At 45.8% G+C, this 25,910-nt stretch overlaps 1 protein-coding gene across 1 annotated transcript in view; it reads right to left on the reverse strand.

Annotated features, from left to right (window-relative positions):
* The window catches only part of igsf21a (immunoglobin superfamily, member 21a), a 119,120-nt gene that overhangs the window by 67,617 nt on the left and 25,593 nt on the right, over nt 1-25,910 (reverse strand). The window contains exon 2 of the mRNA XM_003973035.3: nt 15,446-15,558. Within this exon, the coding sequence (XP_003973084.1) occupies nt 15,446-15,558 (113 nt within the window). The remainder of the gene's footprint in view (nt 1-15,445; nt 15,559-25,910) is intronic.

The following is a 25,910-nucleotide window of genomic DNA, read 5'->3' on the forward strand; positions in this document are numbered from 1 at the left end:
CTCAACTCAACTCTCAACTTGACTCTATTGGCAACTTAGTTTACTTAATGTAATGTATTTCTGTATGTATTTTCTGTGATCTATGCCTATTCTCTCCTCTACCTCTCCTCTCCTTCTCCTCTCTTCTCTTCTCCTCTCCCTCTCCTCTACCTCTCCTCTACCTCTCTTCTCTTCTCCTCTCCTCTACTTCTCCTCTACCTGTCCTCTCCTCTCCTCTCTTCTCTTCTCTGGGTGAGACGTGTGTGAGCGGAATAGTGAGCGAGCGAAAACTGCGTGAAAGCGCTTTTTTTCCTATTCTTTCTTGTGTGTGAATGCTGGATAATATAGTTTAATTTACTGTGGTGTTTTTCGGGTTTATATTAGTGCTTGGGTGAGTGTGTGGGGCGGCCGACCGCGTGCTGCCGTCATGGCGGCCAACGCCGGTTTGACCGGGTTGAGTCGGAAGCACGGAGTCAAAGTGGGAGATGGCTCCGTGCTTAGTGTGGAGGAGGTGGCGCAGGCTGTGGGCCAAAAAATTGGCCACAGCTCGGTTAAATCCGCCGCCCGAATGAACAGGGCAGTCGTATTGTTCCTGGAGAAGGTGGAACAAGTTAACAAGTTGGTGGAGACGGGGATCACTGTGGGCGGACAGTGACTCCGTCCAAGTGACTCCGCTAACACAACCGGCGGCACGGATTACCCTGTTCAATGTGCCGCCGTTTATTAGTGACGAGTTTCTTGTGAAGGAGCTGTCCCGGCATGGGAAAGTGGTTTTCCCTATTAGGAAGATGCTGTCGGGGTGCAAATCGCCGCTGCTGAGAAACGTAGTGTCTCACCGGAGACAAGTTCATATGATCCTCAATAACAGGGTGGATGAGTTTAATTATCGGTTCATCGTTCGGGTAGACGATTTTGATTATACCCTTTTTGCGACGTCCTCCGCCCTGAAGTGTTTCAACTGCGGCGAGGAGGGTCATCTCGCCAGGGCTTGCCTGAGCCGCACGGTCCCGGACGCGCCGGCGGCGGAGCCCGCCGCTCCCTTTTAGACCGCGACCATGCAGAGCCTCATCCAGCCTTGCAACATTGTCTGAGACAGCTGGCCTATTCTCATGGCCTGGTGGATGTGTGGAGGAGGATGCACGCAGACAGCAGGCAATACACTTGGTCCCGCCTAGGTGACGGTAGGATCTCCTCGGCCAGACTTGACTGTTTTTATTGTTTTAGGCATCACTTCAGTGTTTTTAGGCAGTGTAACATCATGCCAATTGGTTTTACCGATCACTCGCTGGTTTTAGGTGAAGTCACTATAAAGAACATTATGCCCAGGAGTGCATACTGGCATTTTAACTGCAGCCTAGCCCAGGACAACAGAGAGGTTTTATGTCATTTCTGGTCAGAGTTTAGAAAGAAATAATCCGATTTTACGTGCTTAGGACAGTGGTGGGACCGTGGTAAATTAGAGATACAGCTCCTGTGCCAGCAGTATACTCTCAATGCCACGCAGGACATACACAGGTCGGTTTTTATTTTTTTATTTTAGTACTTTTCTGTATTGTACACCACGGGCTACTGCTGTAACATGCAATTTCCCCGATGTGGGATCAATACAATTTTTTATCCTTATCCTTATCCTAAAAGACCTAGAGACAGAGATAGTGGAGCTAGAGGTGATTGGCAGCTCCACAGGAGATCGAGGGTGTATTGAAATCCTCCAATCTAAAAAATGGCCTTGGCCAGCCTGCTGAACAATCAGGTACAGGGCACACTGGTCAGGTCCCAGATTCAAGACATCACTGAGATGGATGCTCCCTTTAGCTTCTTTTTTGGGCTAAAGAAGAAGCGCAGAGAGAACCTAATAATCCCTTCACTGTTTTTGAGCACAGGGCAGGAACTCGTGGAGCCGGGCCAGATAAGGCAGCGGGCAGTGGAGTACTTTTCCTCCCTATACGAGAGCGACTACTGCAGGGATGACGGCCTGTTCGATGAGTTCTGCGGGGACCTTCCTCGGGTCTCTGAGGAGACAAACTCGCGGCTGGACAGGCCACTGCAAATTGACGAGCTCCAGGCCGCTCTGCCAAGCATGAAAGGAAGGAAATCTCCAGGTGTCAATGGTAGATTTCTTTAAAGCCTTCTGGGACATTGTGGCCCACGACATGCTGGAGGTCTTTAACGAGAGCCTGGCCTCGGGTTCCCTGCCACTGTCCTGCAGGAGAGCGGTGGTGCTCCACGCTCAGGGAAGCTATGGAGCAGGTCATCCACCAGGACCAGACTAACTGTGTGCCCAGCAGGTCCATAGTTGATAAGGTCCACCTAATTCGGGATATTTTGGAAGTCTCTAGGTCATTGGACGTTGATACTGGTCTCATTTCGTTAGACCAGGAAAAGGCTTTTGACCGGGTTGAACACGAGTTCCTCTGGAAGGTGATGGAGAGGTTCGGGTTCAGCCCTGGCTTCATAGCGATGATCCGCGTCCTGTACTGTGAGATTGCGAGTATGCTTAAGTTCAATGGCAGTCTGTGTGCTCCCTTCAGAGGCGTCCGGCAGGGCTGCGCCCTCTCTGGAATGCTCTACGCGCTCTCCCTCGAACCCCTTTTCTCTAGGATCCGTGCAAGCGTAGATGGCCTGTTTTTACCGTCCTTTTACAGAGAAATTGTTTTATCTGCCTATGCTGATGAAATAATAATAATGGTGCATAGCCAGAGGGATGTAGATGTTTTATCTAATTTAACAGTTTTATTCAACCGCCTGTCCGCGGCCAGGGTCAACTGGAACAAGAGTGAAGCCCTGGCCATTGGCAAGTGGGAAAAGGGTCTGCCGGTCCTTCCCCAGGATCTTGCCTGACGGAGGGACGGCCTAAAGTACCTAGGTGTTTTTATGGGAGATGAAGAAACTGAAAAGAAAAATTGGGTAGACACATTGGTAGAAGAAAAAATTCAAAAATGGAAATGGCTCCTCCCCCGTATGTCGTACAGAAGCAGAACCCTTGTCCTCAATAACCTGGTGGCCTCTGTGCTTTGGCACCGGCTCAGTTGCATGGAACCACCCTCAGGGTTACTAGCACAACTTCAGACAAGGGTTCTGGCTTTCTTCTGGGACGGCATGCATTGGGTCCAGCAGGGGGTGTTGTACTTGCCTAGAGAGGAGGGAGGACAGGGCCTCATCCACCTGGCCAGCAGGACCGCCGCTTTTAGAATGCAGTTCATGCAGAGGTTTTTAACAGGGCCGGAAAACCTAATGTGGAGAGATGTGGCCAGATGTGTCTTCAGACGGGTGAGTAACTTGGGGCTGGATGATGCTCTGTTTTTAACTGCAAAATTAAATCGGCTACCTCCATTTTATCAAAGTGTTGTTAAGGCATGGGCCCTTTTTAAAGTTGAAAAAAGAACCAGCTCTGACTCTCTGTATTGGCTGCTAAAGGAACTCACGGTGCACGGAGCCAGGCTGGACGTCTCGGCCGAAGCCACGCCGAGGCTGACGGCTGCACTGTGGCGGACCCAGACCTTGCTCCTCCAGCACGTAGTGGCTGTGGCAGGACCAGACCTAACGGGCGCGGGGGCAGTGGGTTTCCTGTTAGGCATCCGCTCTACCCAGGCAGCTGAGGGGGTGCTTCGGCTATGGAGGAACAGACTCAGCACAAGAGAGAGGCATATCCTTGAAGACTACGGCCAGGGGACCGAACCAGACTCCCTAGTCGCGGTCGATAAAAAGACCCTATACGACGACTGCGTGAGGGTACTAAACAGGAGAGGACTGTCGAACAGGAGCACCAGCGTGTGGGCTGATCGACTGGGAGGGGATGGAACCCGCCCCTGCTGGAGGGTCCTTTACAAGCCGCCCCTGAAGAAGAGGACTGGGGACCTCCAGTGAAGGATCCTACATGGGGCTGTCGCCCTGAACGCTCTCCTCTCCAGAATGAACACTGCTGTGTCGGACCAGTGCCCGTTTTGTTCCAGGCAAGAGACTGTGTTCCACGCGTACAGTGAGTGTGAGAGGCTCACTGTACTTCTTAATGTCATGAAAGGTGTTTTTAATGGTTTTAGGGAAACCTTTTCTATTAGAACTTTTATTTTTGGCGCAGGATACAACTCAAAAGCCGCTCGCAACAAGTGGCAACTTCTGAATTTTATCTGTGGTGAGGCAAAAATGGCAATTTACGTCTCCAGGAAGAACAAAATTCCAAAAACTGGGGATAGTGAGGCCGCCTCTGTGTGGCGCTGCAATGTCCGGTGCAGGCTGACGTTGGAATTTGGGTTTTATAAAATGATGAACGACATCGGCAAATTCCAGGACATATGGTGTCACAAAAATGTTTTAGGATCTTTTGCACTTTGCACACCCCCTGTTGGGATAAATTGTATTGTTGATTTCTTAATATTTATTTATTTATCTATTTTTATTGTGGTTGGTGGTATCATTATCATTATAACTATTATTATTACTATTATTATTGTTGTTATGATTATTATTATTGTTATTATTGTTGTTCTGTGGGTTTTCTAAACAGGGAGTTTTGTGGCCCTGTGTAAATTTGTGAATTAAAGTATTTTGTAAAAATCAAATCTCTCTCTCTACCCAGCCGGCCATCAGCAGGAGGGTCCCCTTATATGAGCCTGGTTCTGTTCCAGGTTTCTTCCTGTTAAAGGGGAGTTTTTCCTGTTACTGTTGCTTGTTGGGGTCAGGCCCTGGGATTCTGGAAAGTGCCTAGAAACAATTTTGATTGTAAAAGACGCTATATAAATAAAGATTGATTGATTGATACCCTGTAGTTCCAAGTGTGATTTTAGAATATAGCCATGTGAAAGCCCCAGTGATGCTCTGTGTATAAAATATCACAATGTTGTACTGCAGAAATCGCAGGCAGGTCCACCTCAAAGACTCCATACGCCTTTAATTAGAACCTTGATCGGAGAAGAAGTTTGGCTCAACTTATTCACGTCATCTTCTCCAGTAACTATTAAAGTCTTTTTATTTGTTAATATATTAACTGCTACAAACTGCTGCCATTATTAGCCATGTTTCCATGCCATTGACTCCAGAAAAGCTCCGACAGCTCAAGGCGATAAATAGAAGGAAAGAAATTCCTAGAACAGCACAGAAAGATGGAGCTGTGTGATGATTTTGAGATGAGAATCAATATTTTTGACAGCTTGCTCTTGTCAGCAGTTCACACTAATCTAGCTGGTGCCTCTCGGTCCTTGACGACATCTTGGCTTCCTCTTTTAAAACCAAAAACAAACCAAAACACTATGTTCCTGTTGACAATGACAGCTTTAATAAGCAGCTTCTAAATCACTGATGGTAAATGTGCACAATCTATATTTTCAGATCCATAAAGATGTTACAATAGAGCACACAAACATTTGCATCTTTTTGCAGCAGCAAGAGAGTAATGTGACAAATATGGATTATTCCTCCCGGTGAGTAGGTGGCACCCAGTGACATCATCACCTCCAGAGCGTAAACGGGTGGTCGTAGCGGTGTAATAGGTGTCTAGATCACACACATGAAATAGCCCAAAGCTACTGATTATAATATCATGTAGCAGCAGAGAGAATCCAAATGATTTCGTGGATTTTTTTTTTTTTTAATATACCGCTTTGTTTAATTAAAAGTAATTAGAGTCTGACTATGCTTTTGATAAATACCTGGAGATCTCAGAGCAAAGAAAATGTCCCATCACAACCACCATTAGCAGCATGCGCTCCCTGACAGGCCCTGCAGTGATCAGTCCCTTTCCAGCCATTAGCATTTATGCATAAAAGGGAACTTATCTTGCACTTTGCTAACACAAAGTATGTGATTATCCTTCTATGTTTAACAGGCTGCGTATTTGCTGCAGCAAAATCCTCCAGGGGAAGATTGCAGTGTGGTGATCCATATCGCCTTATCTCCCATATTCCCTTCGGGTTCCTACAATCATCATGGAACCACGGGCTAATAAAGATGACAAAGGCTCGTGGCACTAAAAGGGAAGGGTTGCTTCCTGACAGCTAGCAGGAAAGGCAGCTCCTTAGGCTACTGTTGGCGCTTAAAATTCGAGAACAAAATCAAGATGAACTGTGCAGGCAAAAAAAAAAATTGGGTTTGGTTGAAGAGGAGACAACGGCCACATTAGGAGGGAATTACTTGGGCTGTAGAATGCTAATGTGCATCACTTCCATGCAAATAGCTGGGAGTGGGTCTAGAGAATAGAACAAATGTCACCTTTTATAAAATGCAATTTTGCTCTCCCCACATTTAAGGTTTTAATAAAGATGTTCTGCTCTGGTGCAAACAGACAGCATTATTTCTGATGAAGCAGGGTTGAGTCCAATCAGGTGCAGAAGCAAGACACAGACAGTCCTTATTAATGATGTTACACTCAAACAAGTGCTTTGGAGAGGACGGCAGCCCTGCAAATCTGGGCACGCTAACTGAATAACTCATTGTGCATAACAGAGAAAGAGAAAAATATAAAAGGTTGTCACACTGAATGTCCTCATCTTTCTTTCTTTTTTCCGCTCTTTTCTGACAGCTGAAACTAGCAGGCATATTTGTGTTATGATGTTAGCAGAACAATGTCAGCGCTGCGAATGGAGTCACGGACACATACAGTAGTCATCTGTCCATGGATGCACATGACTGGGAGAACGTGGCCATACTTGCAGGAACGTTGTTGCATGGACACAAAGGACATTTCAACAAAGCGAAATAATGGCATATCCAAGATAAATCGCATTCAAACTCGGAAATGAAATGGCGAGCGGAGTGTCCCCGGGTGTCAGGCTAAAACTGTCTCTGGACTGTGCAAAAAGAACTGTCACAGCCCCATTTTCCCAGTTCCCTCCTGTCCCTCTGCCCCAGTAATTTTCCACTCTCCCTGCCTCTGCTCCACCCTACCTGACAGCCACTCCCACCCCGTCAGCTCAACTCCGCTCACCTGCAAGCACAGCTGCAGCTTATTCCCAATCAGCCCTGCTTATAAGCCTCCCCTGCACTCTCAATCTTTGCCAGATTGTTCTTCTGCTTTGATGCGAGGTTTTCAAGCGTTATTTCCCTGCCGGATTCCCCGTTACCGACCCTGCCTGTCTTCGTTCTGCCTGCCTCGCCTGCTCCCCGGACAACCTACCTGCTTTCTGCCCCTGACTACGACTCCTGCCTCAGTGTTTCTGGTTCCTGTCTGCTCACCTGGTTTTGACGTCTCCGCATGGCCCCGACGTCGCTGCTGCTCGTCCCCAGTCTGCTCCGCTACATCGTCGGCCTCCTCTCCTATAAGACCCTGTCTGTCACTCCTGCCCGCTGTCAGTGGAACTGCATGGTTCCGAGGATTTACGTCCTTCCCCCTTGGTTCTGCATTCCGGCTCTGCTCGACCCACTCCCCGAGCCTGAAACCCATAGACTCTGTGCGGGCCCTGAGCCTGAAGAACTGACTATTTCCTGTGTTTCCTTGTCTGCCTGAGTTCCTTCCTTTTGCCCCTGTGCTAATAAAAGTCATTACCACGGTCCAGCTTTCCAGAGTGCTGCATTTGGGTCCAAATTGCACCGTCACAAGAACAAGCATTTCCTTTTATTTTATTTTTTTTAAAAACAAAAGAAAAAGGACTAATGTACTCGGAAAATGTTATGATGAGGCGTGTTACCATTAAATGGCCATGGCAAACTAAAAAGGTGAAAGTAGCATCTTGAAGATAAAACCACATACATAGGCTGTATAGGCTTCAAGTTGAATGGATATAATAAGCGGAGGCCAACCGGTCGAGCAGATTCTTTAACCCAGCTCAGGAACTGCATAGGAGAATTCTGTTCAGCTGCTTTAGGCTTGAATAACACAACATATATAAGAACTGAACTGAAGAAGCCTTCTGGATAGAAGGTGAAACAGCTGACACAGAAAACCTCCTTGGATAATGCATATAAGAATGTATTCAGACTCCTGTGACACTCCACAACTCCATATGAAAGAACATGCTAGTTATGTATGGATAACCTGTGTCAAACATAAGCATCAGTAAGCTTTTGTTGTATTCCATCTGAAACACCAGGAATTCTGGGAAAATGCACCATTGAGCCACAGGCCAAGCAATGTTGGCATTTTAAAATAATGGGCTTATTTACGCTCGTTCATTTTGCTTCATTTTAACAAGTTCTAGGATGCAGTACTCATGCATGTGAACGTGGAACAGCACGAATCAACGTCTTGGTTAGAGACGATTTAGCAATACCTCTGTTCAGGCCATCGTGTGATATTTGATGACAGCAATGTTCATGTTCAGAGAGGAAAGAGGAGGGAAAGATGCACCTTTGTTTAACTGGAAAAAGCCACTGCTGTCCCGGGGACCCCCGCCAGATGGTTTCACAACCTCTCACACCCAACATCACATGATGACTCACCTTTTAATAATGCTAATTACCACCAACAACCAGCAATCACTAAACTGCAGGAAAAAAGTCTGGGATTGGCACCAGTTAGTTAATGGCTAACAGGTGAGGCCTCGTTAAAAGACTTAAATCCAGTTGAATTCCTTTAAACCCTTCATCCCTGATGACTGAGAATGTTCCCACACGCTTGCAGGGGTAGATTAGGGCGTCAACTATAAGTGCACAATTCTGGATCAGCTGATCACGGTTCAAAGTAATACTACTTTTTACATTGATGATCTGCTAGTTTTGCTAATAACTGATTTCCATAAAGTTCTTGGTCTAATCCAGAAGTGTCTGGCTGAGCTGGGTACGCAGTAGATTGCAACAAAAGGGAGACGCGCTTTTTCTAAACCCACACAGTTGGACCTGGGGGATTTAACAGCAGGAAGTTATACATCCAAAAGCCCCCCCCCCTAAGAGTGTGCAGTGTGCGTATATGCTCTCTTTTTCAAAAAATGTGCTGGTAGTTCTCCGTTGCCCAGGCAACTGTGTCTTGAATATTTTCAGATTCTTTTTAACACAACATATTCCATGAAGGACGTGAATTTGTGACTGGAAGGATACTTCACTCTTGGAGAACCGAGTCCAGTTATACGCTTTGCTCGTGCATCTGGAGTGCACGATGACACTAATTCCAGTGACGCGCTGCCCGCAGGTATAGCACATTCATTTCTTGGCAGAGTGTCACCAAATATGTCATTTGCATTGCTGCATATTGTGAGTTGACAGTAGCAGCAGCTGTAATGGGATTTGTCAAAATGTGGGCCACGGCAAAGCTGAAAGACCTAACCGGTGGCCAAAGGCGTTGCCAGATCTCAGCGATGTGCGGTGCAGTTGGGTCTCACTGTTGTTTTAAAATAGCAGCGTTGCTGTAAGGCTGCGCAGTTTGTATCAGGACATGTGCAGAGCCACATATCTCTGTTTCAAAAGATGAGTATTAAGTTCACGTTTTGCTGGAAGCCAATAAGTTCTGGCTTGTCTCTAAGCAGCTGGCGAGCATTTAAATCCACTGCACTCCTGCCTTGTTTAAGATAGCAGCAGTGTGTCGAGGCTGCAGAACTCGCACAAAAGGCCCACGAGACGTTACGCTACGTGGTGGGTGGCGAGAACCCATCCTCTTTGAGTTCCATTTGGTCTACATAGCATTTTAAATGGGGAAAGAATTGCAAAATGTGTTGTGTTAATGGGGACGTTAGCTAGGTTGGATCGCTGCGCATGATTGTAGCCACCATTTAGCCAGCAGCCTGAATCCCAGAAAGGTTATAAAAATACTTGGCTTTGTTCACTTTGAGAGGTTGTATAAGTTTTACTGCTTTAGCGGCTCCCTAGCATTCCTTAAGCGCCTCCTGGATACAGTTCTCCTGTGCCCCCAGGCAGGGAAGACTTTCTGAAGCCCCCCTTCATCTCGTCCCCCCACTCTTTTGCAGAGTAACATGTACTCACCTCCCACCGCTCCACCCATATACACAGCTTGCTGCTGGAGGGCTCCTGCCACGATCTGTTCTTCCCTTTTATTCATTTTACAGTTCAAGTTTTATGCCTATATCAGTGTATCTGTTTATGCTCATGGTTTCTCACATTTTCCCCAATATTTCCAATTAAGTCTTTTACTTGTATTGAACTCGGTGTCCTTTGCCTTAGTTTTCTCCCCACTATAAAGACATTTACATAATCGTGTAAATAATCATGATTTGAAGTTGCTGTAGAGCATTTTTGCTTAGTTTGTTGTTGGGGTTGGTCTGTGCTTCACTACCTCTGGGAGGTCCCACGGAGACCCCACCGGCTGCAGGGAGGTGCTCAACATGTGGGAGCCGTGCTGGAGAAGGTAAATCAACTCCTCCTTAGTAAGGAGGTGCAAACGAGTCGCCATGTTCACGTGTTTTTTTACGCTCTTGTGTGATTTTCATTTTTGTTAGAATCAGGTTGAGGGGATAAAACCTTATTCACTGAAAAGCAATGATTTCATGGCCTCATTAGTGCTTCAAACACTGTAATATAAAAAAACTGTTTATTTTTGATCATCTTGTGATCAAAGGTTAAAGGTATACTGTATTGTAAAAAAAAACAACAGATAAGGTTATTTTTGCTTGGTGTGGTAACGGAAGCACTTTTTGAAATCAGTCTCTGGGGAACTACTATTGGTGTTATGTTACAAAAACTGAATAACTATTATATAACTATTACAGATCTAGTTTTATGACGGACCTAAACTCGTTACGTCGCTAAGTAACGTATACTATAACATCTGTCCTGATGTAGTGATCAGGTGACTGGATCATGGGACTGGACAGGAAGTGGCTTCACCAAAATGCTAGTGAAGGAAAGAACATTTAAAAAGCTTGTTGTTCTACACCAGAGGCCACTTTAAACAAATGAGAGTTTTACTTTATGTCCTTAAAGTGGTTCTGACCATTTTTCTTAGATAATGTCATGTGCACGTGACAACATGTGTGACTGGGGAGCAGATCTCAAGACGGGCAACACGAGGTCTCCCTGATAGGGACGCCAAAGTATAGCGAGTGCTCTCTGGTGGTTGGCGGCAGTAAATAAACATGCTCTTTGTTCACATTTTTAAATGCAGACTAAGTATACAATTTCAATATTTTCTGCTGAGCATGGCAACATCTTCAGCATAATGCAGATGTTCATCACAGTACTGTGTGAATTATTAGCTACTAGAATAACTGGGCTGTCATATATACATGATACCATTTTACTTGTGTGTCCACTTGTCTACAGGTGCGCAAATGTTTGATTTCTAATCAATTAATGGTGAAGCACAGGAAAAATATTATTAACTGGGATAATCACGTAATGTGCGGAGTGAAGCATTTTCTTCTTTTTTGTTTTTTACTCTTTCAGACAAATGTTATTTTCAATCTCCTGATGTATATTAAAAAGAGCCAAAGCAATTACTTGAAATGCCATTTGTGCTTTTTTTGAGACAAGACAAGACAAGAACGCCTAACCAAACCTAAGATGGTGCAAAAAGAATGTGCTTAGTGGAAATAAACCTCCCAGCATGGTGGTCTCATATTTCTGCTCTCTTGTTTCCAGAATTAACAGATGTTATTTGAACATTCTTATATAGACAGTTACCTAAAACTATTACACTTCATTGCTTGGTTATAAAAACAAGTTTTACAAGCACTTCTATAACCTGAATATATAGAAGCAGATGGCTACGTTAAAATTTGACAGGCAATAGCTAATGATTGAAACTGACTTGTGGCGGTTATTGCTCATCCTAAACAACAGCATTCGCCATAAACCACGGAGTTTTGCTCCCCCCAAATATCATCGCTAACCAGCTAACCAGCTCCAAGGATGTTAGAGAGAATTTGCATGACATTTAAACAGGGGTGGCTATTTGGGTGGAGATTTAATTAAAAAGGTGACTGAAAAACAATTAAAAACTGACAGCGGAGAAATGTGTTTAGCTGTGTGCACGTGGAGATGTGCGATTTTTGGCTGCTCACTCTCTGGAGAAGGAGATCATTTATCGAGAGGCACAACCCCTGCTTCGGAAACACTGCTTCTGCAATCAGTTTGACAAATTACTGTCTACACAAAGTCAAAGTGCGACCACATAATTAGTGCAAACATATGAATGCAGATATGGAGTTCTGGCGGACTGAAGAGAGCTGAGACCGGGGAGGTAGTCCAGCTGGCAGCTGTGTCAGAAAACAAGGCGACACCTTTCCAAGATTCTTTTCATTATCAAGTAGAATATCCCAGAATATCCCAGGCCCATGTTGAGGTTGGAGGTGATGCTCTGGATGGCCTTCCTGGTGTTCCTATGTACCAAGACTTCATTTTATACTGTTAGTGGTGAGTATACAATCCTCTAGTCCTGACTTTCATACAGCCAGATGAAAAAAAGGAGCATTAGCATCTCCCAGTAAAACGATCCATCAGGAATATTTGAGAAAGTGTTACAGGAGGACAGATATCCTTACACTTGAATCCATACTCTGACATAATTCGCAGCACACTGCAAATGTTCATGCGGTGCTATGCGTCACATGAACGTCCACACTTGGCTAGGGGATGAAATCACTATAAAAAAATGCCTTCACCCACTGTGGACCCTGCCCGTGGCCCCGAGAGTGATGATGAGAGGAGATGAGAGAGGAGACGAGAGAGGTGAAAAATGTATTTTAAAAATCTACAATAATTTAAAGACTGTATTCAGATTAAGAATGAAAAGGGAAAAAGCTCATGAGGAGGAAACCACAGACTTGTTCAGCATCGATTTTCTCTGTTTTTAAATACACTGCTCAAAAAAATTAGAGGAACACTTTTTAATCAGAGTACCGTATTTTCACAACTATAAGGCGCACCTAAAACACTGAGATTTTCTCAAAAATCGACGGTGCGCCTTATGATATGGTGCGCCTTGTGTGTGGACTGAGTTCCAAAATTTGCTGTGTGCCTTTGGTAGGTGCACTACGGTAAACGCTCCGCCCATCGATTAGCGGCACACCTACGCGTAAGGATCCCCTAAAATGGCGTCGGTCAAGCGACACGCGTATGGGGCTTACTTTAAACTGCAGGCCATTGAAGATGCGGCTGAAAATGGCAATCGAACAGCTGCAAGACATTTTACATGAGTCCATGGTCAGAAAGTGGAGAAAAGAAGAAAGTGAACGAAAGTAAGGAAGACGAAGCTGCGTTTCCGCGGGAACGAAGCAAGGTGGCCCGAGCTGGAAGACCGAGTGGAACAGTTGGTTGTGGAACAGCGAACAACTGGAAGGGGCGTCTCTACTGTCACCAAAGGCCAAAGCGATTGCTGAAGAAATGGACATTGAGCACTTCTAAGGAGGTCCGTCTTGGTGTTTTCGCTTTATGAGGAGGCGGCATCTCTCCATACGCGCAAGGACAACTATTGGGCAGAAGGTCCTTAAACCCTCAGCAGGATCGGTATCTGCTCCTTTGTGCAAGGAGGAACAGGATGAGCACTGCCAGAGCCCTAGAAAATGACCTCCATCAGGCCACTGGTGTGAATGTTTATCACCAAACAATACCCGACCTCATGTAGCTAGAGTATGCAGGCAGTTCCTGGAGGATGAAGGAATTGATACCATTGACTGGCCCCCATGTTCACCTGACCTAAACCCAATAGAACACCTCTGGGACATTATGTTTAGATCCATCCAGCGCCGCCAGGTTGATCTTCAGACTGTCCAGGAGCTCAGTGATGCCCTGGTCCAGATCTGGGAGGAGATCCCCCAGGACACCATTTGTTGTCTCATTAGGAGCATGCCCTGATGTTGTCAGGCATTTGTACAAGCACGTGGGGACCACACAAACTACTGAGAATCATTTTGAGTTGCTACAATGACATTTTGGCAAAATGGACCAATCTGCTGCATCATTTTTTCACTTTTATTTTTGGGGTGTCTTTGATTTGCCCCCTCTATAGGGTGATCATTTTCATTTCTATCAAATAATGTGGCATCATTTTGTTACTAATACATCACCTACTTTTTATCAGGAAAGATATTCAAGATCATTTTCCCCCCTGTTTAGATCTGATGTGTTTTTTAAGTGTTCCTCTCATTTTTTTGAGCAGTGTATAAAGGAGCATTTTGGCAACTCCGATTCACCAAGGCGTGAAAAACTGGCATTTAAATAATGGCATTTATCATACGTACTTCCTCTAACACTCTAATTGAGTCTGTTATGCATTGAAAGCAGTCTTCAAACAGCATGTCAGGATACAGCAGCAAAAGTGAGCACTTGCTGAAATATTTAGTGTGTTTGACCCCTGTCGGACCGGCCATTCTTTGATTGGATGCAAGGTTTCCCAAATGAGTAAAAACCGCCAGCAACATTTAAATAGATGGTTAAAGTAAGAAGTCAGAAGCGTTTAGACGAGTAAAATGAGATGATTAAAGACATCTTGGCCGCCAAGTTTGGAGAATACATTAATTTATAAATCGTGCTGAGCAGAGGCCACTGGATGGATTAGACTTTCTGGTTGCAACCTTTTCCTTTTATGATGGGAATTCCAAGTATAGGAATCTTTATTTTAGTAGAACCTTTTCGTCAATAAACACAGAAACATAAGGAAGCAACCTCTGCCTGCTGAGTTACTGCAGGAAGTGAAGGTCAACACATGCTAGGATGGTTTCAAAGGCACCGTTTTATTCCACAGCAATAAAAGTGGGGAATTGGAATTTACTCCATGGACACAGTTCAGTCTTGGCAGTAAACTGTAACCAAGTGCTGATGTTGCTGGCGTTCTCTCCATTTTAAAAAAAATCCACTGGAGTATTTGTCAAACAGCATGCACACCTCAGCAGTGTGGATATTAGGCTGGGCCAGCTGTGCGCACATTTGCAGCTTGTCCCAACAATTCTTGGAGAAGCCTTCAGCTCATCCCAAATACTGCAGCGAGACTTCTGAGATGAATTAATTAGAGAGATCATAACTCCTGGCTTCACTTCTCTGGCTGCCCATCATATCCAGAACAGACGAGCTTCTCCTGACCCGCAGGGTCATCAGAGGCCAAGCTGAGAGCATGCTACCACCCCAGCAGACCACTTTTCTGAGTGCTGGTTTGCATGTGGTAGCCAGAATCTCTGAAAGGAAAATGGCTGGCTGAGACCCTTGGGAGACGGACTCTCCCTAACCTCCATCTATGAGCTAGCTTCCTGCGGTAGTTCTGGAGCTACTCAATTAGCTCCAGATTTTCTGTCACCTCAGTGGTTTCTGGGGACGTGGCTACATGCTGTCCCTTTCCTCACCACTGCTGCTCGCGTTGGGGTCAGGCTGAAGGTCTCAGTACAGCAGAGTACTTCGAAACCATCTTGGGTGGAACAGAAGCTATATGAATCAGTGATTCGATAAGAGAAATGTGCATGTTCCGCATATCATCAATCCAATGATGACTGAACAGCTGTGGAAGGAGCAGATTTCCATGTGGCAGTGGAGTTTAGTTAAGTTTCCATTGTAAATGTACAAACAGTACAACGTCTTAGAACGCAGCCCAACATCAGAGGAGGGCGGTAAGAAACCTTTTGTCATCATCTGGATGGAATCCGTTAGTAGGTTTACTCACCCTGTACCAAACTATTTCTCGAAGCCTTCCATCAGTTTTGAAGTTGCACTTGAGAGTAACCGCCTCTCCAGCAACCATAGGAGGCAGGGGTTCGATGGTGACCGTCAAATATCCTGGAAATAGAAAGAAGGAAAGTCGCATTACTATTTATATTCATTAAATAAAACAAAAGGAAGGAAGAGAGAACGACAGATGAAGACCACCAAAGTTGAGCGGAGGATCCCGGAGCCCATCCCAGCCGCATCTGGGGTCAGCAATGATGGCCACAGATGTATCACCTTCATATGTGCGCTCCTTAAAATCTCCCGCCAGGATGAAGCTAATCAAAGCCGTAAATATGCTCATGAACAACTTCAATATTTGCTCTCAGATGGACGCCAAGAACAGACACTATCGGTGCGGAAGAGGGGTGGCAAAGGTGTCATTATATTGTTTATAAAGGTATCGTTCATCGTGTAGCGCTGCTAGCTGCACGTCAGCATCGTCCCCACATGAACAGCGAGTCATCCTAAAGAAATGAACAATTTAACCAATGAGTTTAATAAAAACAAAAGGCCCTTTTTTATAGTCGGCACCAGTTTGATTACCTTTGTAAATCCTTCTTTCTTGTTTTGATTGTCTCACACAGCCTGGAGACGTTATCCTTGAGATGAGAGATAAAACCAAGCCGTTGTTCTCTTTTCTCATCGTGTTCTCAGCGAGGCTCAATTATCAAGCTCACTGCTATCCGACTCTGACATTCTTTAGCTTTAATATTTCATTCTTTTGTGTCAGATACAGAGGTAATTATTTTTTCATTTGTTCGCTAGTGTACTTCTGTCTTCATCAGCGGTGTCCCTAGGTGGCGCTTTGACATCTGCTGAAGTATGCGTCACGGTGCCACCTAGGGACACCGCTGAACTATGTCAGGTAGGTGCAAACTGAGTTGCCTTTGCAATTGGAAAAAATAGGAAAAACATGTGAAATTTGGATTAATTTCTAGAGTTGTCTTGTCAACGTCTCCAATCAACGGTCCTGTAACAAGGCCCTGTTAGCCAAATCTGGGCCCTAGAAAGCGTTTTCAAAGATGTTCCAAGTCTTATCCAAGGAGTAGGAGAACTCAAGAAGCTAGAAAATAAACAATCCAGAAAATAATGATCAAAATAATTTTTAAAAGGTAGAAAAAACAAACCAATCAAATAAGCAAAAATGGCAGGTTTAGGATGCACTTTATTCCTTTATTTTACATATTGAAGTGCCACAAAGCAACATCAGAGCGAGTTGCTTCATACAACGGAAGAGATTTGACACCAGCCAATGAGGTCTTGTATTTGAGCCCGAACACAGCGTCTTCTTTCATGTTTGGATGCTGATACAATGTAAGTGACTATATTTGGATAGGAAGACACTCTCGCAGGAGAAAAGGGGACAACGGACATATAGCAGCTGCTGTGCTGCTTAGCTAGGGTTAGCTAATTTAGAAGAGCCTTCTGGACACAGGTGGAACAAATTACTTAAAAATAAGCACCTAAATGTGGATTTGGCATGTTTTCTTCTCACTAGTCTGTGAGAAAACAGCGAGATAGATGGATGCAGGGTTGTTTTTTTTTCCCGAGACAAGTGAGTGTCTACTCAAAAGTAAGTGAAAGTGAAAATAACACTGCCATTCCAAACATGCTGGTTGATATAACCATCACTAGTGTGTGGGCTCCAGATTGCCTTCGCCTGACACGGCAGCACATGTTGCATGTAATGAGGAAATAGTGCACTCTTAAAGACAGAGCAGACTCTAGAGGTGCTTGAGAAGAATGAAAATGGTCCATAATGGAAAATAACCGAACAAATGTTCATATTTAGATAATGCAACAAGGACACGCAAGCACACGTACAGAAATGCTCAGAAAGGTTTTGTTAATTTTGTTATGTTTCCTTACTCTTGTGAGTAATGTCCACACAAATAACACTGGATGATATATGATAGGGTGAGCTAACAGTGACCCTTTCATGACTATGTTTGCGTTTTAAGATTAGATTAAATGATTAGATCCCTTTAAACGCGTTGCCTAGCGGGTCTCTCAGCTGCGCTCGGTGATCTTTGCTCTGCTCTGTGGGTCCCCACAGTCAGAAGTGTCCAGGTTTCCACACAATAGTGAGTTTTTGGCTCATTAAAGGACTGAGTTTTCATTTCCATGAAGCGCTACGCGCTCGGAATAGCATCTCAAATATTGAGCACGTGCCCGGGGCTTTGAGATTTGCCGCAACACCTTTTTGGATACAAAAGGACGTTTTTCATTTTTAAGAGCGTAGAGAGTCTTTTCTAAGGAAGTGCGCACATGTTGTCATCCACAAAAGCTTCCATTTCAAATGGCCACAACCATAAAAGTCCCCCTGTGCTACCAAAGGCTCAGCTGGGCAAAGGTCCACAACTGGTCCACCGTAAGGGCCTCAGCAGCTCGTGGCAGGGTCCCGGGGCCCCAGAGGGTTGGAGGGTTGTCTTCTAACGTCTTTAAACGGAACTGTTAGACCTGTTAGATTGGCGGGTCCCTGTTCTTTAGCCCACTTTAAGTTCCGCAGAATTACTTTGTAAGCTGAAGCTGCTCAGAATCAATCCGGTCGGTGTTCGACGGTAAGCTGTATTTTTGTGGAAAGCGCCAGCTTTATATCTAGGATAGCTTTGAATCCTCCCATAACCCAATATCACCAGACATTTCCCAACAGGGAAAGAGGCCTATAAAACACATCCACCGACAGCCGAGATGAAGATGAAGGAATATCACATAGTCATGTCAAGCTGTTGCTTTTTTAATGATCTATTAATGTGGCACAGAAGATGATGCTGGGGGTGCAGTCAGATATTTCTTTGGGGAGAAACTGTCCATAACTCTTGGTTGATGTGACACCTAAACTCTAAAGAACCCTACATGCTCACCGGTTTCGGCATCGCATCACAAGCCTCCTTTTTTTGGACACGTTGTATCTGCAACAATGTGGTTAACCAACGCGCCATGACATGTGAACGCTTCTCCGCGGTTTGCAGCCATTTCTAGGAACACGGGTTAATTGTTCATTGCGCGAGCAGCAGGGTGCCGGGACACGTTGGGAAGAGTGGGGCCACGGAATTCAACTGGCTCACAGGAGAAGGTTTGCAGGGGCAGACGAGGCCTTTTGGCTTGTCTTAATCCATCAGAGGGTTGCGGGAACAACATCTAATGGGGGCTGAAACTACACTTTCTGCCATTAATAACAGTAATTTGCCAAGATGTGATGAGAAAGCCAAACAAAGCCAATGATGGAGTGGCTTAAAATGTGTCTCTTCTCGTGGTCCGTGATTTACGACTGCGACTTACCTGTGGATGTCAGCGCTGAACTGAACGCATGAGAAAATAGCTGTCAGGGTTTGATGCCAGTGTTAGCACACGACACCTTGGATGTCTAAAGCAGTGCGATATTTCTGGTTTCCCCTGGCAACGCATCACTGTAGCATCATTTTCAAAGTCTTGTCACTCAAATTCACAATGTGGAAGCCAGTAATTTTGCTGAGTCTTTCCAGGGTAACTGGGTGATTTAGGCCGCATTAGCAGAACGTGAGCACGTTTAATGCGTCTGAGGACAACTCACACATGCAGAACATGCCCATTATTTTAGCCAGAACCTCATCTGCATCTGGCCAATCTTCTGCCATTCCCCACTAAAACTACTGCCTATGAGGTGCAACGTGTTAAATATGTCCCAGTGGTTCTCACTTTAAAAAAATATCCCCATCAGACCTCAGTGGCTGATGGATGTTAAACGTCTCCTTTCATGCAATGCAACAAATTAAAAAAGAGAATATGGACAGAAATAACAAATATGGGTTTTGTCATCTTCATCCTCATCAGTGAGCAGACAACTTCCACATTAAGGGTCAAAAAAAGGTAAAAAAAAAAAAATCATCCATGTCTTTCTGTCCACCTGTTTTTCCATAATGTTCTGCCTCGTGTGTCACATTTAAGAACAGTCTTGGCAGAAGCAGCGGATGATTGAAGGCTGCCGTGACTAGTGTTGAAACACAACAATCTCAGGTGTATAACCACACATGCACGCTGGGCTCAGGCACCGTCACGTGGAGAGAAACTATCAACAACTTGCCATTGATTTATTCCAACCAAGAACACAATCTGCCCCTTCCGCGAGCGCTGCCTTTGGTAAAACGAAGACTGGGAGCTGATGTATTTTTCAATCACAGCGATTCACAGTTTAATGACACACTTCTGCCACCTCGCATAATCAACCACCCACACACAAGCATCTGCCACTGCAGTGGAGGGCAATCATGAAAACTCTATCTGTGGTCCTGCTTGGAGAATTTAGCCGTGTCGTTTCATTATGTCACTATCGAGATGAGTTACAGGAGGTGCAGCAAGGCCTCCCACAAAGATCTACTGGCTCCACGAGGAGCCAGGAAAACAAAGCTCCAGGAAAAAGGACACACACTTCCGTCTCGTGCCAATGGGAACGTGGACGCACCATAACTACAGTTAAGTAGTTAGAGTCCTGAAGTGTGGGGCGGATGCTGGAAAAATCAAAAAAAGGTGCTCTGTCTACTCCCTCGTTAAGGCCAAAGCCGGATTTACGTACATAAACCTATTAAATAGTTTGCGAGCAGATTAAATTCTCGCTCTGTGGTTAAAATACAGCAAATTGAACCTTCACAGACAAACAGCGAATGCTCTAGAATCCCTGTAAGTGTGGTTTTAATGAAAGCCAAAGAAAGTGTGAAACAATTCTTTCATTTTAACACCCACTAGCTGCATGTAGCATGATGTGCACGTGCGCAAACATTTCCATTAAGCTCCCCTAACAAGCTGCAGACAGAATAGTGTTGGGTTTGTGGAATTAGCTCATTCGAGCCTCCCTTTGGATCAGTGCACAAGAAGCACATTAAGCTATGAATGAAGCCCAACTCCCTCACACACACGCACACACACACACACACACACACACACACACACCTAGAATCAAGTCTCTGATACATCAAATTAATGGAATATAGCTCAATATTCATTTCTGCGATGACTTCATAACACTTCCCCACTCATATGGGATGAAAGCACTTCCATTAGTTGTCTTTCCTCACTTATTCATCAGGTTTGAGCCTCATCTGCTGCACTAGTTATTGGGTAGCTTTGTTCTGGGGCTGCACTCATGCTCCTTTCACCTATGAAATGAATTCATCTCCGCTGGCATAAATAGCCACGGTGTGCAAAGAGATAGCGTTCAAAAATCAACCCTAGAAGAGTCTCCTGACACTTTGATTGATGAAATGATGATAAAATGGCATCATGATGCATATCAAACTGACAGGTGACGTGCAAACTGAAGTGTTGGGCTCTCGTGCCCAGACAACCAGTAAAGATACGTGTTCAACCTGAAGAATAATCATTGCTCGCTCATTTGACTTGGAGCGCACACATCTTGTAAAAACAGGAATGTCTTCTGATATCACACCGCTAATGTTGTGTGACCAGTCTGACATGGGGTTCATAAACATCTCTCATATGGTTTAGATCAGTCTTTTCCAACCACACTACTGTGGGGAATTATGTCATTTCGGTAATTGGTCTACATTATCTGGCAATAATGTGCTGCTGTCGAGTGTCTGTGCTGTCTACGGTGGCATCGTTGCTAGCGATGACTCTGATCTGGACCCTGGACAAAATTCAGACCCATCTGAAAGGTCCCTGCCACGAGGCAACACAGCGACCGCTCTCTTTCATTTGGATTTCCTTCTAGCAGGGATGAACCCAGTGTGTCGTGTGTGGTGTATGGCGAAATGCTGCCCAGCAGTGCTGCGGTCCCAAGAAGGCTTAAACACCTTCTCCAAACCAAACACCCTCCGCTTCAAAACAAGACAAGAATGCAGACTAGCTTGAAGCTAGCTACCACATTGCTGAACTAGCTAAGTCACCCTGAGCCATTAAGACTTCTGCTGCATTTGTGTGAGATAATAGTTCAGCATTTGAAACCTCTTGTCATTTTCTTGCTCTCCAGCCTCCTCTGAATGCCTTGTCTGGGTTTGGGACCCATGGAGCTCAGCATCAGTTGGTGGAAAGGACACCAGCAGGAGGAGCTAGCTGAACTGAGGCTCAACTGTGATCTAAAGCTGAGGTCTGCAGATTCACCTTTGGACCGTGTTTGGTCGGCTACTGCCAAGGACTTTCCCAATCTGCCAAAGCTATTTTGACTTTGCTCCCATTTTCCAGACCTTATCAGCGTGAGGTGAGCTTTTCAAGCCCGACGGCTATAAAAACAGAGACCGAGCTGCGGAGAAAGAGCTCGGTGAGAGCCTTTCTTCCAGGATATCAGCTGTGTTTGCCCAAACAGGCCCAGGTTTCACGCTGACTGTGCAGAAAAAGAGATTTCCATTTATTGTAAAATACCTTTGCATCGTGTTGCTTTTTCCTTGATTCCTGTTCAGGGTTTCGTTTTTGAACATTTTGGTGGCGGCGTGCCTCGTGATCGGCACCTTGGCTGAAAAATAGATTTCACATCACCCAACATTTGAACACAACTAGAACCCTGTGAGGAATTATATTCCATGGCTTGTTTAATCAGGCAAACAAGAGCTTTGTGCATCATTTTAAAAGCCTTAAGTTGCCCCAGTCAGACCCAGACCCACCGCTGCATCAACCAGTGCGTGACCATTACGTCTGAAGACAAGGTCGTAGTTTTGAGGGAGGCGTCCAGCGCGCAGGGAACAAGAACCTTGGCCGTTTTTCTTTGTTACGATGGAATGTGTGTGAATGTGATGGATGGGTGTTTGGGGAGATACCAGAGGGCGTGTTCCAACTATAGGGGGATCACACTCCTCAGCCTCCCTGGGAAAGTCTATGCCAGGGTGCTGGAAAAGAGGATTAGACTGATAGTTGAATCTCTGATCGAGGAGGAACAATGCGGGTTTTGCCCCGGTCGTGGAACCACGGATCACCTCTTTTGCTTGAAGGGAGTTGGCAGTTTGCCCAACCAGTCCACATGTGTTTTGTGGACTTGGAAAAGGCTTATGACCGGGTCCCCATGAGCATCCTGTGGGGGGTGCTCCGGGAGTATGGGGTGGAAGGTCCCTTGATAAGGGCCGTCCAGTCCCTGTACCAAAGGAGCAGGAGTTTGGTCCGGATAGCCGGTTGTAAGTCGGACTCATTCCCAGTGAGGGTGGAACTCCGCCAGGGCTGCCCTTTGTCACCGGTTCTGTTCATAATTTTTATGGACAGAATTTCTAGGCGCAGCCGGGGAGTGGAGGGTCTCGAGTTCGGTGGGTGGAAAATCTCATCGCTGCTTTTTGCGGATGACGTAGTTCTTCTGGCGCCATCAAACAGGGACCTCCAACAAATGCTGGGACGGTTCGTGACCGAGTGTGAAGCAGAAGGGATGCGGATCAGCACCTCCAAGTCAGAGTCCATGGTCCTCGCTTGGAAAAAGGTAGAATGCCTTCCCCGGGTTGGGGAGGAGGTCCTACCCCAGGTGGAGGAGTTCAAGTATCTCGGGATCTTGTTCACGAGTGAGGGTAGGGTGGAACGTGAGATCGACAGGCGGATCGGAGCGGCGTCACCAGTGATGCGGGCGCTTAACCGATCCGTCGTGGTGAAGAAGGAGCTGAGCCGGAAGGCAAAGCTCTCGATTTACCAGTCGATCTACGTCCCAGTCCTCACCTATGGCCATCAGCGCTGGATGATGACCGAAAGAACGAGATCGCGGCTGAAATGAGCAGGGTGGCTGGGCTCAGCCTTAGAGATAGGGTGAGAAGCTCGGACATCCGGACATCATAGTCAGTTGGGGTGGCTTGTGCATCTGGCTAGGATGCCTTCCGGACACCTCCCTTTAGAGGTGTTCCAAAAAGGTCCCATCGGGAGGTGGCCTTGTGGCCAGCCCAGGACTAGGTGGAGAGATTACATCTCTCGCCTGGCTTGGGAGCGGCTGGGGGTTCCCCCGGAAGAGCTGATGGAAGTGGCTGTCTGGGCATCCCTCTTGAAGCTGCTGCCCCCGCGACCCGGATCTGGATAAGCGGCAGAAAACGAAACGAAACGAAACGATGGAAATCAAGCACGGTTACAAATGGGGGGAAAAGGGGCAAAGTCACAAGTAAAAAACAGATTTGATTGAGTTTGCAAATCCTCCAAAGTAGACAGATATCGCCAGAAACAACAACTGAGTTGTGTGTTTGGCTGATTGTTAGCCTGTCGGGAGGCAGCCGGAGCCGTCTGTCGGGCGGAGTGAGCTTCTCTGAGGCCAAGGTCCTGGACGTGGGGCTGTCTTTGATCAATGAATTGTCCTCAGATGGGAGTGAATGGTGTAAATGTGACCAGAGTCCCCCTCCCTCCCGCCTGGGATGGGCTTCAGCACGCCGAGCTCCTTGATAGCACAGGCAGTTGTTCACAGAGCAAGAGATACTGACTACATGAGGAGAAATCAAAGCAATTCTGCCACCCAGCCAACTTCTTTTCAGGACAGCGTTGATCTGAAGATATGGACCACATAATCTTCAATCTACACTGGCAGAATGACCAAACAGCTCAAAGGGAGGAGGATCCTTTGGGCGGAAGAGTTAAGGAAAGACAAAATTCAGTCGTGAATAATAAATGGTTTGCAGGAGGTGGGGGCCACCGCGTTGGCATTTTCTAAAGAGAAGTCTTTGCTGCTTCCTGCAGGGACAATTATGAAGCCGCGATGCTCAGACTAGAAGACTCCACCTGAGAGCTACCTGGAGTTAGGCTCCGCCTCCGCACCATGCAGGCATCGTGCAGCCAAAAGCCCCAGAGACGAGCGGCGGTTTGTTCATCACTCTGGAGTCGGGCAAGTGGTGGGGATGAAAAATGAAAGTAGCGCTCTGATTTATCAGCGCAGCAGCGTGGATTAAAAGATGGCCAGGCCCCTGCCTGCAATGGCAGCCTCCACCTTCCTCAGGCTTTGTTCAGAAGCTTTTAAACACGCTCAATCTCTCAAGATGTTCTGTAGGATTTCGCTGGAATTATGCCGCCATCTGACCGTTATTTCTAATTTGCACCAGGTTTTCTGTGGTCTATCGTGTAGAGGCGGGCAGAACCTTTGCTTTCAGAAGAAGAAAAGACGCCCTGAAACTCACCGTTTGCTTGGGATTTAATACTATTCTCCTGCTGTGCGCAATGGCAGATTCTTTTATTATAATTTTTTTTAAATCTAAATCCCACATAAGGTTATTTATTGCAGGGCGGGGGGAGCAGCCCTGCTTTAAAAATCATCAGAAGAGGAGACAGCTGTCCTGACCCACATTCTTATGTGATCTCTGCTTTGGGATCAGGCTGCTGTTCCAAACCCCCATCTGAAAACAAATTAAAGAGGATTACGGGCGCTGCGGCTCCTCTCGTTCCCAGTGAGTGGAGGATCCTGATGGGTAAAAGCAGTCACCTTCAGCTCCCGCCGTGTGCCCAACAGGAACAGACAAACTGTTTAGCTTAGCGTACGGATAAAACAGTGTAGCTAACTCGAAGGTGGAGCGTTCAGCGACTGTCCCCGTCTCACTGTGTGATTGGCTGCTGCTCGTGAAAAAGGTGGGATATAAATCCAAGCTGGTTGACCATTAGCCTGATTTTGAGCCTCCTGCAGTTTCCTGCTGAAGCAGTCTAACGTCCCCCTTTTCGAGCCTTTCTTTGCTAGCTGTTCATCTGTGTCTACAGTCCCAGCTAGCATTTATTACTCTTCATCAGCTCTGGCATCACATCTGACAGTCTCCTTTGATTTGGCTGCACTGTCGCGTCGCTCCCACTGCTTCCATTTGGCCCGTTCGGAAGTTAAGTCATCACGTTAATTATGTGGCTATTTCAGCTCTTAATTGTGCTGCGTCTGTGTATGTGATGACGCCAGGATCTCACATCAGGAGCAATCGCGCAGCTACACGCCGTTGGGCGTGACAGTAAAGTCCAGACAATATTACTCTGATTCCACCTTCATGTTTTATCAAAATCGGAGGCAGTTTTTTTTTTTAGATAAGGCTCATTTTAGCAACGAGCTTTTGTTCAAAAGTCAAGCACTATGAAGCTCTAGTGGAAAAGGGAAATCACTTTTTTAAAACAGGAGTTCTATAGCTTATTTAATGGAGGACGAATAGCTAACGACTTTAAAAAAGATTCAACATTTGTATTTGACAGCAATTAATCCAATATCACTTAAATATTCCTCTAATTGTGCACGCGGTGGGCCGTAGCAAAAAACCATATCCCCCTCTTAGCATTGTTTATGAGCTGCTGCATTAATGGGACGCAATAAATGTAAAATGCAGCCTGGAAAAGAAAAAGAGAATCACTGATGGAGCACACAAAATCTCACTGGCCTTGATGAGGGGAAGTACGCAGCATTGGTATTCACAGAGGTGCCTCCATTTTGGATCCTGTTTGCTACTTGGCTGCAGACAACTGCAGCTCTGACACATTAACATCCCCCTCACACTGTTAGTAAAAGAGCTCCTGTGTTAATTGGT

This window comes from Takifugu rubripes, chromosome 19 (genome assembly GCF_901000725.2).
Source record: "Takifugu rubripes chromosome 19, fTakRub1.2, whole genome shotgun sequence".
Lineage (NCBI taxonomy): Eukaryota > Metazoa > Chordata > Actinopteri > Tetraodontiformes > Tetraodontidae > Takifugu > Takifugu rubripes.